This window comes from Primulina huaijiensis, chromosome 2 (assembly GCF_012295235.1).
Source record: "Primulina huaijiensis isolate GDHJ02 chromosome 2, ASM1229523v2, whole genome shotgun sequence".
Taxonomy (NCBI): domain Eukaryota; kingdom Viridiplantae; phylum Streptophyta; class Magnoliopsida; order Lamiales; family Gesneriaceae; genus Primulina; species Primulina huaijiensis.
Genome location: NC_133307.1, coordinates 13,219,525 through 13,233,955, shown reverse-complemented (window position 1 = coordinate 13,233,955; position 14,431 = coordinate 13,219,525). Strand labels below are relative to the sequence as shown.

The following is a 14,431-nucleotide window of genomic DNA, read 5'->3' as shown; positions in this document are numbered from 1 at the left end:
CCCTCTCAGTTTAGCCAATTTCCACGAGCCCCAGTACCTAGACCATCTACTCCACAGCCTAGCTACTAACAGCCGAGAAGATCTACTCAGCAGTACTTTCCAGGACCTCAGCATGCTAGGGTGCATGCTTTGACACAGGACCAGGCTCTTGGGACACCCGGAGGGGTCATTGCAGGTATATGCTTTATTTTTTTATCATCATGCACGTATATTGATAGACACGGGAGCATCTCATTAATTTATGTCTGCTGTATTTATCGATGAACATGAGATAGCTACTACCTTGTTGTTGGATACGGTGTATGTGTCTACCCCTGCTGGTGTGTATTTGATGTCTCGTGAGATAGTTCTAAACTGTGAGATTAGATTTGATGATAACCTTATGATAACTAATCTAATCAAATTATCTATGTCTGATTTTGACTGTATTTTGGGAATGGATACTTTGACGAATTATCGAGCCACCGTTAATTGTTTCCACGGAGTTGTCAGATTTAGACCTTATTATGGCAATAAGTGGAACTTTTATGGTAATGATTCTCAGTCACGCATTCCGTTAGTGTCAGCGATGGAAATGTTTAGACTGCTATCGGCAGGGAATGAAGGATTCATGATTTATGCAGTTGATGTGACATAGGAAGAAATGTTGATGGTTTCGGATATTCCTGTGGTAAAAGATTTTGCTGATGTATTTCTTGATGAAATTCCAGGCTTTCCACCTCAAAGGGAAATAGATTTCAGTATTGAGTTAATGTCAGGGACGGATCCTATTTCTAGAGCACCGTATCGTTTGGCTCTAGCGGAGTTGAAAGAACTCCAGGAACAAGTACGAGACTTACTGAGAAAGGTTATATTAGACCAAGTATGTCACCTTGGGGAGCTCCAGTATTGTTTGTAAAGAAGAAAGACGGGACGATGAGTATGTGTATTGATTATCGGCAATTGAATAAAGCTACAGTGAAGAATAAGTATCCTCTACCGCGTATCGATGACTTGTTTGATCAGTTGCAGGGTACATCCGTGTATTCCAAGATCGATCTTCGTTCTGGATATCATCAGCTTAGAGTTAGAGAGGAAGATGTTCCTAAAACTGCATTTCGGACCCGTTATGGGCATTATGAATTTTTAGTCATGCCTTTCAGATTGACTAGTGCTCCAGCTGTTTTCATGGATTTGATGAATCGTGTTTTTCGAGAATTTTTAGACAAATTTGTTATTGTATTTATCGATGACATTTTGATTTATTCAAAAACAAAGAAGGAGCATCGAGAACATTTAAGACTAGTCCTCCAAACACTCAGAGCAGCACAATTATATGCTAAATTTTTTAAGTGTGAATTTTGGTTGGACAAAGTAGTTATATCCGCTCAAGGAGTTTCAGTGGATCCCAGTAAAGTTGAAGCTGTTATTAATTGGCCAACACCAGCCAATGTTTCTGAGATTCGCAGCTTTCTGGGATTAGCAGGGTATTATAGGCGTTTTATTGAAAGATTTTCCGTTATTGCAAGGCCTATGACTCAATTAACACAAAAAGATCAACGTTTTGTGTGGACTGCAGAATGTGAATCAAGTTTTTCAGACTTTGAAGGAAAAGTTGACAACAGCTCCAGTGTTAGCTTTACCTTCAGGCTCAGGTGGATTTGTTGTGTGTACAGATGCTTCTCTGAATGGGCTGGGATGTGTTTTCATGCAAAATGGGCGAGTGATTGTATATGCATCTCGACAGTTGAAGCCACACGAGACTTGATATCCAGTTCATGATTTAGAATTGGCTGCCATTGTGTTTGCTTTAAAAATATGGCGTCATTATCTGTACGGTGAACAGTTTGTAATTTATTCTGATCAAAAGAGCCTTAAATATCTTTTCACACAGTCCGAATTGAACATGAGACAACGTCGATGGATGGAAGTGCTTAAAGACTTTGATTGTGAGATTCAATATCAACCAGGACGAATGAATCTAGTTGCAGATGCACTTAGCAGGAAGGTTCAAAATGCTATATTGACCTCTCTGAGTATTTCTAAAGTCCACGAGCACTTGGGAAAATCAGGATGGACTTATCAAACAACTGGAGATTACTTTATAGTTTCATCTATCAAAGTCGAGCCTCAGATAATATCAAGCATTAAAGAAGCGCATCCGTACATTCATAGATTGAAAGAATTGGCTCAAACAGATCAGTCAGATAAATTCAGTGTTGCTTCAGATGGTAGTTTGAGCTTTAATGGGAGACTGGTGGTTTCTAATTTGATAGATCTGAAAGAAGCTATACTACGTGAAGCACATTGTAGTCGACACAGCATTCATCTAGGAAATCGAAAGATGTATCATACTTTGAGAGCTCATTATTGGTGGGAAGGTATGAAGAAGGAAATTTCTGATTTCATGGCTAAATGTTTAACTTTCCAACAGGTTAAAGTTGAACGAATGAGACCTGGCAGTATGTTACATAGTCTTGAAGTGCCACAGTGGAATTGGGAGCAAATTGCTATGGATTTCGTGACACACCTACCTCATTCTAATCGTGGTTGTGACGCAATTTGGGTGATTGTTGATAGATTGTCTAAATCAGCCCATTTTATTCCATATGACCGTACTTGTACTTACAAGAAAATGGCAAAATTGTACATTGATCATGTGGTAAGATTGCATGGTGTGCCAATAACCATAGTATCAGACCGTGATCCAAGGTTTACTTTGAAGTTTTGGAATAGTTTGCAATCATCTTTGGGTTCAAAGTTGGCTATAAGCACTGCTTATCATCCCCAAACAGATGGTCAGTCAGAACGAACCATCCAGACTCTAGAGGATATGTTACGAGCAGTTGTAATGGATTTCAGAGGTGGTTGGCAAGAATCATTGTCTCTGGTCGAATTCTCTTACAACAATAGTTTTCAGACAACGATCGGTATGGCACCATTTGAAGCTTTATATGGCAAAAAGTGCAGATCTCCGATTTGTTGGGAAGATGTAGGAGAACGACAGATGTCTAAACAAGAGTTTGTACAAGAAATGAAAGATAAAGTTGAATTGATCATAAAAAGAATGAAAGCAGCCCAGGATCGTCAAGCAAGTTATGCTGATAAAAGGCGTCGGCCCTTCGAGTTCTAGGTTGGCGATTATGTTTTCTTGAAAGTATCACCATTTCGTGGTACTATGAGATTTGGACGTAAAGAAAAGTTAGCTCCATGTTATATTGGTCCGTATGAAATTGTTGAGAGGATTGACACTTTGGCTTATCGTTTGGACTTGCCGCAGAATTTGTCTGCGATACACGATGTGTTTCATGTATCTATGCTGCGGAAGTACGAGCCAGATCCATCTCATGTTTTGAGCACCGAGGATGTGGAGTTAGATAATTCTCTAAGTTATGTTGAGCATCCAGTTCAAATTCTTGATCGCAAAGAGAAGCAACTCAGGAACAAGACGATTCCTTTGGTTTTGGTGCAGTGGAGTATACATGGGATAGAAGAAGCTACATGAGAGTTAGAAACTAGAATGCGTCAAGAGTGGCATCATTTGTTTGTAAATATGACGAATAACTCCATGTACTCAAATTTTCCTATGTATTATCAGTGGTAAATGTTTTAACCACTTTGTGTATAAGTGTTGTGTATGTTAGATTTCGATGACGAAATCTTTTATTAGGAGGGGAGATTGTGAGAACCCGAATTTAATTATTCAGTATTTGGCAAGAATTAGAAATAATTATTTTAAAGTGCTAAATAAAAATAATTAATCCAAATAATTATACTTGTGTGTTAAAAATATGTATTAGAAAATATCGTCATTATAGGCGATATTAAAATATATATCGGAGTTTTATAGCACAAGGGAGTTTTAAATATTTGGACCAAGTCACATTCCTGCATTTGGGCTAGTATTTGGATTCATGTATATATATGTGTGTGTTAATTAGAAGCCCATTTTTCCCCAAGCCCAAATTCTTTCTTCCTCCATCTTCTCGTTTCTTCTCGCCTCTTCTCTTGCATCCTATTTCTTCTCCTTCGTGAGCAGCTTCTCGTCGCCTCTTGCTGCTAGGAAGCGGGTCTCCATAGCTCACCCAAGATAGCCCAAGAAGTCCCTCAGCTCTCCTTGCCATAATCAACATCAAGGTGCTTGTTTCTTGTTACCATGTTTCTTCCAAGTTGCTGTGTTTCCTTTCCAGCTTCTTGAATTCTATTTTTCTTGGTTCTTTAGAGTGTGAAGAGGTCGATTCTAACTTTATTTCATTTAAAGGAAAGCTTTTGAAGGTAATCTCTAAGCCTAGGTTATCAATTTTGTTCATGGAAGTAAATGTTGGTTTCAGTTTCGAGTTGCAGGTTGTTGCTTCTGATTTTCGGGTTTTTGTGTATATTGCACTAATAATATTGACTTGTGGTTCATATAGAACTTATAGATCTATGTGTTAGCCTTCTGTAGCCACTGACAAAATGGAATTCCAATGAGAAACGAATTTTATATGATTTTTCTATTAAAATGCGTCGAAATGGAATTCTGTGTTGGAGCTGTGCAGATTTGCTACTGTAATTTGGGTTTATGACATTTATGCACTTAGATTCTGGACTTATAATTCCAATAAGAGTTGTATATCTATGTTTTTTCTTCGTATTTATATAAGATTCGTTATATTCCATTAAGAATTGAGGTAGTTATGCTCATTTTTCTGAAACTGCTCACTTACAGACTGCTGTCCGCGAATTGCGTTAGTAGTGGCGTATTCTGGATAATTCTGGGATTTATCTATTAAAATTCTGGAAATATTTTCTTCTAGAAAAACTTAGATATTTGAGTTTTCTTCAATTGGCGGATATCAATTTGAGTCAATGATGAGTTAGATATGAATTTTATACTCCTAAGTGTCGAACCTGAATCTATCACAGACCTTGCATCTCATGGTTTCTGGTTTTGGGTGTTTTTAAGTGTCGAGATGATTGAACTTCTTTCTGATGTCTTCTGATCAAATATGGGATTTTGAGTTAGGAGTCCGGCCATGTATGATAAGTGTGTTTTGGTTAAGTTTTGGTTGAGTAATGACCTTAAAACCAAACTTAGGTACAAGCTGGAATTAGTAACTTGTTTTTGGCTAAGATTTGAATATTTATTTGATGGAAATAAATTATTTGCCACAGGTTTTAGTAGCCAGGAAGCACCGAGGAGTTCATAAACTATTGTGGTAATTTAATTTGAAGGTTAAGGTACGGATTAATCGATTCTTTACAGCGTCTATAACGACATGTAATTTAATTGATGTGATTTTATGAGAATTATGTGTTTATGTGCTCTTTGTGCTGTTTGGGTGTATTTTAAGATTATTCCTCTTTTTTTTTAAAAAAAATAATAATAAATGTGATTTTTTTAAATATATTGGAATAATCTGTGGATTTATATGCATTGTTGAGCACGCATTCATATCGAGCCATGACTCCGTTGTTCTCGAGATTTCTGTTACTCTTGGATGAGTTATTTAGACATCAGAGCCGAGGGCGTTTAAGCGTCACACCTCTGATGACTAGCGGAAGGGCAGAGCAGTTCTGCAGACTGACACCCCTGACACAGATGTGCAGGGCCGAGGGCGTATTTGACACGTCACACCCCTGGAACATGTGGCCACAGTTGTTGCTATCGTTTCTTTGGATCCAGATTGATACCCGAGATTATTGATACCCTACATACATTGCATTGCATTGATTTCATTACATGTCATTTATTTATGCTGTAATTTATTTGATCTTCGTACTGGGGTTTGACCCCTGTCCCTCGGGGCTGCTGTGGTTTGTTTTGTGATTCCATAGCAGGTTATAAATGTGGTTCTGATGCAGCTGGCGGAGCGTTTGCCAGTGGAGCCCAGTGAGTCGGTTTGAGTTGGGAGTCCCCAGATATTTATACTATATATATATATTGAGTCATTTGCCGAGGAGATGCCTCGTGTATTTGTATGGTTGTATTATTGAGCGTTGGATATTATTTGGTGTGATCGAGCCTGGATGGCTCTGTGTGAAATTGGTATTCTGTTTATTTTATTGGACTCTATTTTCTAGTATAAATGTTTTGTTGTGTTGTTTTGGAATTGTTGGTATTTCCTATTTAAGGGCAGGTCATGCCGAAATTTCTGTAGGCCCAAAATGGAAAATTTTTACTCGTTTTCGCTGTATACGCTAATNATGGCTCTGTGTGAAATTGGTATTCTGTTTATTTTATTGGACTCTATTTTCTAGTATAAATGTTTTGTTGTGTTGTTTTGGAATTGTTGGTATTTCCTATTTAAGGGCAGGTCATGCCGAAATTTCTGTAGGCCCAAAATGGAAAATTTTTACTCGTTTTCGCTGTATACGCTAATAAATCTTGGTTGTTTGATAATTAATAATTAATCAGCAGCACGGGCCCTCACATTGTGACTCGTATTCGTATTCGTATTTGGACGATGGATCCATCTACATAAAACAACAGTACTGGGCGGCGGGGACATCAGCAACACTCTCACCCATCAACTGAGCCTTGGCCAACGTATTAACATATCAATGTATTCGTATCATCGTATCAGTCACAATCCCTTCACATCCTTCAACATTTCGTATTTCCATCACTTAATAAAAACATGCATATAAATATCGTTTTTCTTTAAACCAAGCATGCAACATATATTTAAAATGTCCATATTAAATCATAAAAATTCATAAACATTTAAAATAATCATATTAACATATAAAACATAATTCAGAGCACTGCCATGACGTTTACTAATTTTTAGTGTAAAATTATCATTTTACCCCTAGACGTAAAATTTCACGTTTTGAACATTTATTTAATTTCTTTTGACTCTAAAATATCCCAAATATTTATTTAAGCTAAAATTAAATTTATCACAATTTTATTTAGCTTAAATACTAGACTTTTTAATTATTCGTTTTTAATGAGTTTTAATCCTTAATTAATTCAAACTTTAATATAAAATTCTAATATTAAAAACTTAGACTTTTTATATTATTTTAGTCATCTTGAACCATGACTCGACCCTCGTGAGCCATGTTTCGAATTATTTTCCGAGAACAAAAACCATAGTCCCTCGAACAAGGCCCTTCGAGCCATCTTGTTATTTTTTCTCGAGCCAAACTCGGACCACCCCAAGCCGAACCCTGACCAGCCCCTCCAGGAACCCTCTTGGCCCTTAGAACCAAAGGAACCTGACCCTTGCCCCAAAACCGAACCACAACACCAGCACATGAAGTGGCCAAGAACTCCCTTAGTGCTTAGGACTCTATGTGCGCGCCTAGGACCTAGCCAACCGAGCTAGCCCTTGGAACACCCATTGAGCATCCTCTTAGGACCCTAGTGAGTTACCCTAGCCCAGCCTGAATCCCCCTGGCCAATCCCTCGACTTGAGTCTTAGCGTGGCTAGGACTCTATCCCTGACTCATACATGACCGTAGCCCAGCCCTGGTCCCAGCCGAATCCAAGCCATGGAACAATGCCCCAAAAAACGAGCCCCTCGATCACCATGACACACGATGGTTTCCAGCTTTGTTCTATCATGTTGTGCAAGATGTTGGTTGTGTTCTAGACCTTTAAACTTGTGTAAACCAATCTCATATTAATACCCTATCCATGGAAGCCCCTTAAACAACATAATAACATGTTTTTGTATGAAAAATCAAGAGTTTAGGACATATATGTGAATAGTTAAGAAAATAAATTTTTGTGTGCCTTGTTTTCATTCAAAACATGCTGAAAAATAACTATGGTGTAATAGATGTTTGAAGGAAGAATATGGTGTGCCTTCGTTGACGGTTGCGAAGAACGGCGACGAACGACCTTGGCTTGATTTTTTTTTGAAATTTTCTAACACTTCCTTGATGAATATGAGGTGTGTGTTGTGTGTTATGAGGGAGAGAGTGTTTTGAAAGTGTAGGAGAAGGGGGCCGTGAGTTATGAGAAGGGTTAGGGTATGTTTTGAATATTAAATACTTAATTAAACACTAATCAAGCTTAGGCCCATTAAGAAGGTTAATTAAGCCCTTTAATGCTCAATTAAAATATTAAAAATTATTTTGAGTAGAAAAGTTTTTGAATTTGTTAGTCGGGTTGCCAATACTTTCGTATTTTTGTTGCAAATCCAACACCGAAAAAAATTACCTCCCGGCGTATAAAATCGCATGAAAAACCCCTTATTTTCAAAAATAAGCAAAAACATCAATCATATTTTAAATAATTAAAAATAATTATTTAATAAAAACATTTTCTATTTTTCACCCCTCGATCTCTGTTCCTGGATCGCAACTCGAATAACCCTTAAAAATACATTTTAATGCATATAAGTAGAAAACTACTAAAACATCATATAAACATATCACATAATTTTTAATGTCACATATAAGTAGAAAACTACTAAAATCGATTAATTAACTATTTTTCATATTCCCTAGATTTTCATGCGGTTGGATTACGTCGTTTTAATTTTGGACCTTACACACTAGGTTTGAATGTTGTAGGTGAGGATGAGATGGAGGAAGGCGCTGACGCTTGAGTAGATCGAGACCGACAGTACACTCCCGAGGGATATTATTTTCCATAGTCAAAAGTTTTAAAGATTTTGTTAATGATATAATTAGAGATTTTCATGCTCTATTTTGAAGTTCAATTTTGTATTAATTTAAAATGTTGACGATTTATGGAATTTTTATGCATTTACGATTTTTGAAAAGTTGTGTGGGTTTTAATTAAGGTTTCGAATTTTGTAAAGAAATTTTTTTTTTTGTAGGATTTTAAAGTTAAAAAGTAGTGAAGTTTCACCATCACCTACAACTCATTCAAATGCTCAAATCTCAAAAATTTTGACTCCAAGGAATAGATTAGTACGTACCATCGTGATAGTGCGTCGACCATTATATTTTCCTTACATTGTTTGTATTTGATCATCTAGGGGAATGTCTCCATAACGCCACCTGTGGGGTCCCGGGTCCGAAATCTAATTCTAATAATTATAAATGAGAGAAAATTTTTTCAACTTTTCTAAAATAAAACGGGCAGCAGCTCCCTTAAAATAGGAGCATCTAAAAATGTAAAAACATGTCCCAAAAAAAAGCCAAATAAACAAAGACAGTTCTAAAAAACAAACGATTGAGTAAAACATATAACCTGTGTGTCACAGAACGACATAAACGTCGACAAAATAATTTACAAGTCCCAAATGTTTGAAATATAAGTTTGAAAATGTCAAATAAACTAGTGAACTAAAATAATCCAAGTATCATCAAATAGCTCTGATGTAACGCCCCGAAATTTTAAAGGTCCACGCGAACCACATGAATGCAATTATTAAATTCTCTTGTATTTTAATTAAATGTTTTAATTGCATAAATTAATTATGTTTTGCATTTTGACATGTTTAAAATATACTTTTCTACATGGTTGCATAAAAATGTAATTTTTAAAGGTTATTCGAGTTGCGATCGAGGAACGGAGACCGAGGGCTGAAAAATAGAAAATGTTTTTATTAAATAATTGTTTTTTTATTTAAATAATGGGTAATGTTTTTTCTTATTTTTGAAAATAAGGAGCTTTGAAGTGATTTTTTACGTCGGAACGTAATCTTTATCGGTGTTGGATTTTCAAAAAAAATGGGAACGTTTTAGTAACTCGGCTATTAAATTCACAAACTTATTTTATCAAAACCATTTTTATGATTTAATTAAATCTCTATTATTTTATTAAGGCTGAGAAGGCTTTAACTCGGCTATTAAATTCACAAACTTATGATTTCTTGCCTTTTTTGCCCTTTTAAGAGATGCGAAGAATTTCTTGCCTATTTTGCCCTTTTAAGAGATGCGAAGAAAGATAATCAAACGCACCTAAATTTATGAGCCTATTTCTTTCTTTTTCCCCCTCCCTCTCCACTGGCTCTAATCTAAGCGTGTACGAAACCCTGTGTGTAGAATTGAATATAAGAAAATGGGGTGTGGCACAGGATTTTTCAAGATTAGTTCAGGAAGATCGAAGAAAAAGTGAGGTGGAGGTACATGTAAGCAAGCGTACAGGGTATGTTCAAGTTATTTTTCCCTTTTTGCCCTTTTACTTCACCCGAATAATATTTTCCTCTCTCCAAATCACTCCACATCTCCAACAAAACCGTTCCACATCTACTCACCATTCTCTCATATTCTTACTTTACCTTCAGAAATTACGCTTCCCTCACACCGACTCTGCACAATTCTCTCAGATATTTTTGCTTTACCTTCATAGTTCCGCTTCCTTCTGCACCATCTCCTCCAACATATACTCGGTTGAAGCCTCGCGAAACCGAACACCTCATCCATTGGTGTCCTGTCTGCCGATTCAAATTCACTTTCCTGGCCAATAAATCGTAAGTGTCCTGTGGTAAGTTCGCAAATATCTTCCTCTCAACTCTCAACCGATGATTGCTATTCGTTTCGAGTTCCACATTTCAATACTGAAATTTCAATGTTGAATTTGATTGAGGTAAACTATTTTTTGGTTGAATTTCAGCTTCTCATTATATCAAATTGCGTTTAATGTCGGGTTGAAACGGCACGTTCGAATTAAACCAAATTGGTTGTTATGGCTACTAAATTTTGTATGTTACTGAAACAAATTGGTTTTTATGAATGCTTGACATATATTTGTTTCAAATAAGAAATCTATACGCATAATCAAATAAAAATTTTTTTCAAGCAAAATATATGTATGCGTCAGTTTTGAAGAATGCACTACATAATTAATTTAGTGTCATTGTTATCGTTTCTGCTTAGGCATATTTAACTGGCTAATTTCTTACTGACAATGGAGATGATTAAATGTCATTGTTATTGTTTCTGCTTAGGCAAAATTCATAAATGGATGAATGGCCTGTGTACTTTTTTTTAATTTGAATGAAGATACGTGATCAGAAACCCAATTCATTTCTAAGTCGATCTATATTTATTTTTCTACTCTTTGCTAAGTATTTATTTTGCAGTGATATAATTCATAGACTAATACAATTTCTTAGTGAACCGTTTGATTAAAGTTAATTTGCCAAAACAACCATTAGAATTCCAATAAAAAGCATACTGCTAAATTCAGTTCAGCCTGATCGACCATGTCCGCGTTAGAATAACTTAAGCATTGCATTCGAGTGTTTCTGTCAGATGACCACACAGCCCGTATAGAGACGACGTCACCTCTTCTCCGTGCACAGGCATTAAGCTGCTTGGAGAGCAAAAAAAGTGATAATGATATCTGCTCCAGCTCTACTAAGACATAACATAGCTTCCATCATCAATTTCTCCTCATCAATAATTTTAAAAACCCCTCCAGCCTTGATCATCGACTACTCACCAGAAACCTATGTAAAAAAAAAGCTACTAAGTCACTCATTTTACTCGAACATCACAATTTGGGAGAACCCCATTACCTTTTCATCTCATTTTATGATCAACCAGAAGCAACACATTGGTGAAATTCATTTCAGTTTCATGTGTCATTCAAGATTCACCTATTTAAAATTCCAGACTTATATTACAATTCAAAATTCACCTACTTAAAATTCCAGACTTATATTACAAACATATATAATCAGGATGACTACCACCATTTGATTACATCTGAAACAATAAATTTATGTTTCAGTTTTTGGTTTAATTTGTTTCAATCAAAATTTCTGTACGCATCAGTTTCCTTTCTAATGCTTTTATTTTTTTACAATAGAAAATCTTCTTCTCAAATTGTACCAATACATCAAAGCTGTTAATGTTCTTTGAAAAAATGTGAATTGTAATGTTTTTAATCTATTGACTATTTGCTTCATTTCTGATTTGCATTGCTCTTTGCTATTTCTTCTCAAATATGAAATACCGTTATTAATGTTGGTTATTGTTTTTTTTAATATAATTCTTTGACCTCATTTAATACATTTTAATTTTAATATGGATAAAAGAAGAAAAAGATTGCTGAGTAAAGCAGTTTCTTATCCGAAACTTAAAAAAAATTCCATCTCTATTAAAATTTTCTGATTCTACTTCTTACTCTTCCTCATTCAATTTGTTTTATACGCTTTAATAATTAAATTTCACATAATAATTTCTTTCCTCCGAATTTTTAGCTTTGGCTTCACGAATTTCGATTCACTCTTTCAAAGAAGTTAAGTTTCCTTCCTCTTAATCTCAATTGTTGTTATTTGATTTCATTTACTATGTAATGATTATTTAAACTTGTTTTTTGTTAATATGTTATTAAATTTCTGTACTCATTGAAACTTAAACATGTCTACACAAATATCTTAGAGTTGCCTTCTAAATATTGTCATAGGTTTAAATACTATTTAGCTTCAATGTCTTCTCCTTCTACACGGGCTACTACTCATACCAATCGCAATGACAATGAAATGTGCCAATTGAACACAGCGCGAGGACGAGCACAAAGACAGTTAATGACACAAGATCAACCACAAACAAATCTAGCTCGAAGTCGGTCAAACTACCAAAGGTGTATAAATAGAAGTGTGCATGCTACATATTCTGATGAATCCAACTTTCAAATGTCAGATGTTACTACACATTTGAATGGTATGTTATATAAAATATAAATTGCTTCCTTTTATCGGTCATTAAATTCCTTTTTTGAACAATTATATTATTATTTCTGAATTTTAATTATTCATTCTTCTACACGCATATAATGCTCTTACCCATTTTTCAGTTCCAATCAACAACAATTTGGCTACGACTACCACAACACATAATAATGGAAACTTCTTCAAATCAAGGTGGTATATTTCATTTGAATTGTTTGAAGTTGAACGATTGAGTACATTTCTTTTAAATGATATGCAATCCAATATTTGACACTAAATCCACATATACTAATTATATAATTGACATTCAAATTCAATGTCAGGTATCACCACAACTACAGTTGGACAAACATGCCGTATACATACATTACCTTATCAAACAATGACATCAAATTTTGAGCAAGGGAGTACTACACACACTAGCACATACATTCACTTTGGCTAGCCCAACTCTGTATTAATTTTTCATTTCACTTTTGTGACTGAGATACGAATTTTAACATCTTAGATTTTTGTTTTCATCGACAATCTTTATTTCTTACATTATTTTTTTTTCCTGGACGGAGCTGGAGCCTGAGTTGTGGCAATTATTGGAGTTTCAAGCCCAACATAAGACCAAGAGCCTGCTTTTCCCAGGCGGGCTTGAAATTACTTCGTTATTTGATGTGTTTGATTGTGTTTCTGTGGCGAGTATTTTTGCAGAATGAAATGATATATAGTTGAATGTTAAATTTGGGTAAATCTTTGATTTTTATCATCACACTGGTCTTTTGAATTTTTGTGGTGTGTTGGGAGATTCTTGGAAAGAATGAATACAAATATGTCCACTTGAAATTCTAAAGTAATGAAGAAATGGTGGGCTGGTTGGTTGTTGCTCTTCCGTGAAATGATAATAGATTTGATGAGACTTCATCCTTTTCTAGGAAGCGTAACTTCACTAATCAAAGCTGCTCTGGAAACAAAGTAGCAAACATGTTCTAGATGATGCTCAATAGGTTTGGATTTTGAAATTTGCATTTTTATAAAATTTGAAGTAGAAGATCTGAATTTGTTATATGTGTGCACACTGGATCAGTCCCCCCAATTACGGCGGGGATAAAATATAGGGACAATGGTTTATTCTCATTCAATTTTTCATAATAGATTCATTAACATGCTGCATTTGTTTTTATTATTCCGGGTTACTTTGTGATCTACATGAGTGGTATGTCATGTGTAGTGCAGTGTAAATTGGATATGAAAACTCCTCTTTTTTATCCAGTGTTACGCCGAAATGTTTGAAAAACTGACCAAATAAAATTTCCATTTTGTAGCCAAAACCCTTTACCAACATATTTTTTGGTGGTTCACGTGTTTTTTAATCATCACTCGTTGGTTTTCTCTATTTCAAAAACATATTATTTTTTATGATCAACACCTATATAATGTGAGTTAACTAATTGAGTTTGCCATATTTATTTAAGCTTTGGAATCCTTTGCTTTTCATGAATCAAGTACAAATTTTTTTACTGTCATGATGTTGTAAACTCATGAAAGTTTAATATATGAGCCTCATATCTTCATGACACACGCAACGCGTGTGCCTCGGTGGCTAGTCTTAATTAAGCTTAATGGGCCTAAATTGATTGGCTTATTAGGCCTGAGCCTAGTTAGTAGTTTAATTGGTATTTAAAATGCTAAAAACACTATACCTTGCAAAACAAACTCTCGGCCACACCTTTTAAAATTCAGAAATTCTCTCCCAAGACGAACAACACACACGACACTACACACACAGCACATTGAAGGGACTTTTGAGGGTTCAAGGTAGATCAAGCCAAAGGTTTTGCTCCGTTCTTCGTCGTCAACGGTTTTTCGTGCGT

The 14,431-nt window shown here is 35.4% G+C and overlaps 1 protein-coding gene and 1 long non-coding RNA gene across 2 annotated transcripts; both read left to right on the top strand.

Annotated features, from left to right (window-relative positions):
* Positions 1 to 3,157: 3,157 nt before the first annotated feature.
* Positions 3,158 to 3,484, top strand: LOC140956579 (uncharacterized). Its single transcript, XM_073413384.1, has one exon. It carries the CDS (start codon positions 3,158 to 3,160, stop codon positions 3,482 to 3,484), a length of 327 nt encoding a protein of 108 aa, XP_073269485.1.
* Positions 3,485 to 10,208: 6,724 nt separating this feature from the next.
* Positions 10,209 to 12,982, top strand: LOC140959335 (uncharacterized). The gene is made up of 4 exons (XR_012171968.1): positions 10,209 to 10,375; positions 12,305 to 12,561; positions 12,695 to 12,761; positions 12,893 to 12,982. It is a non-coding gene; the product is annotated as an uncharacterized lncRNA (long non-coding RNA).
* The last annotated feature ends 1,449 nt before the right edge of the window (positions 12,983 to 14,431 follow it).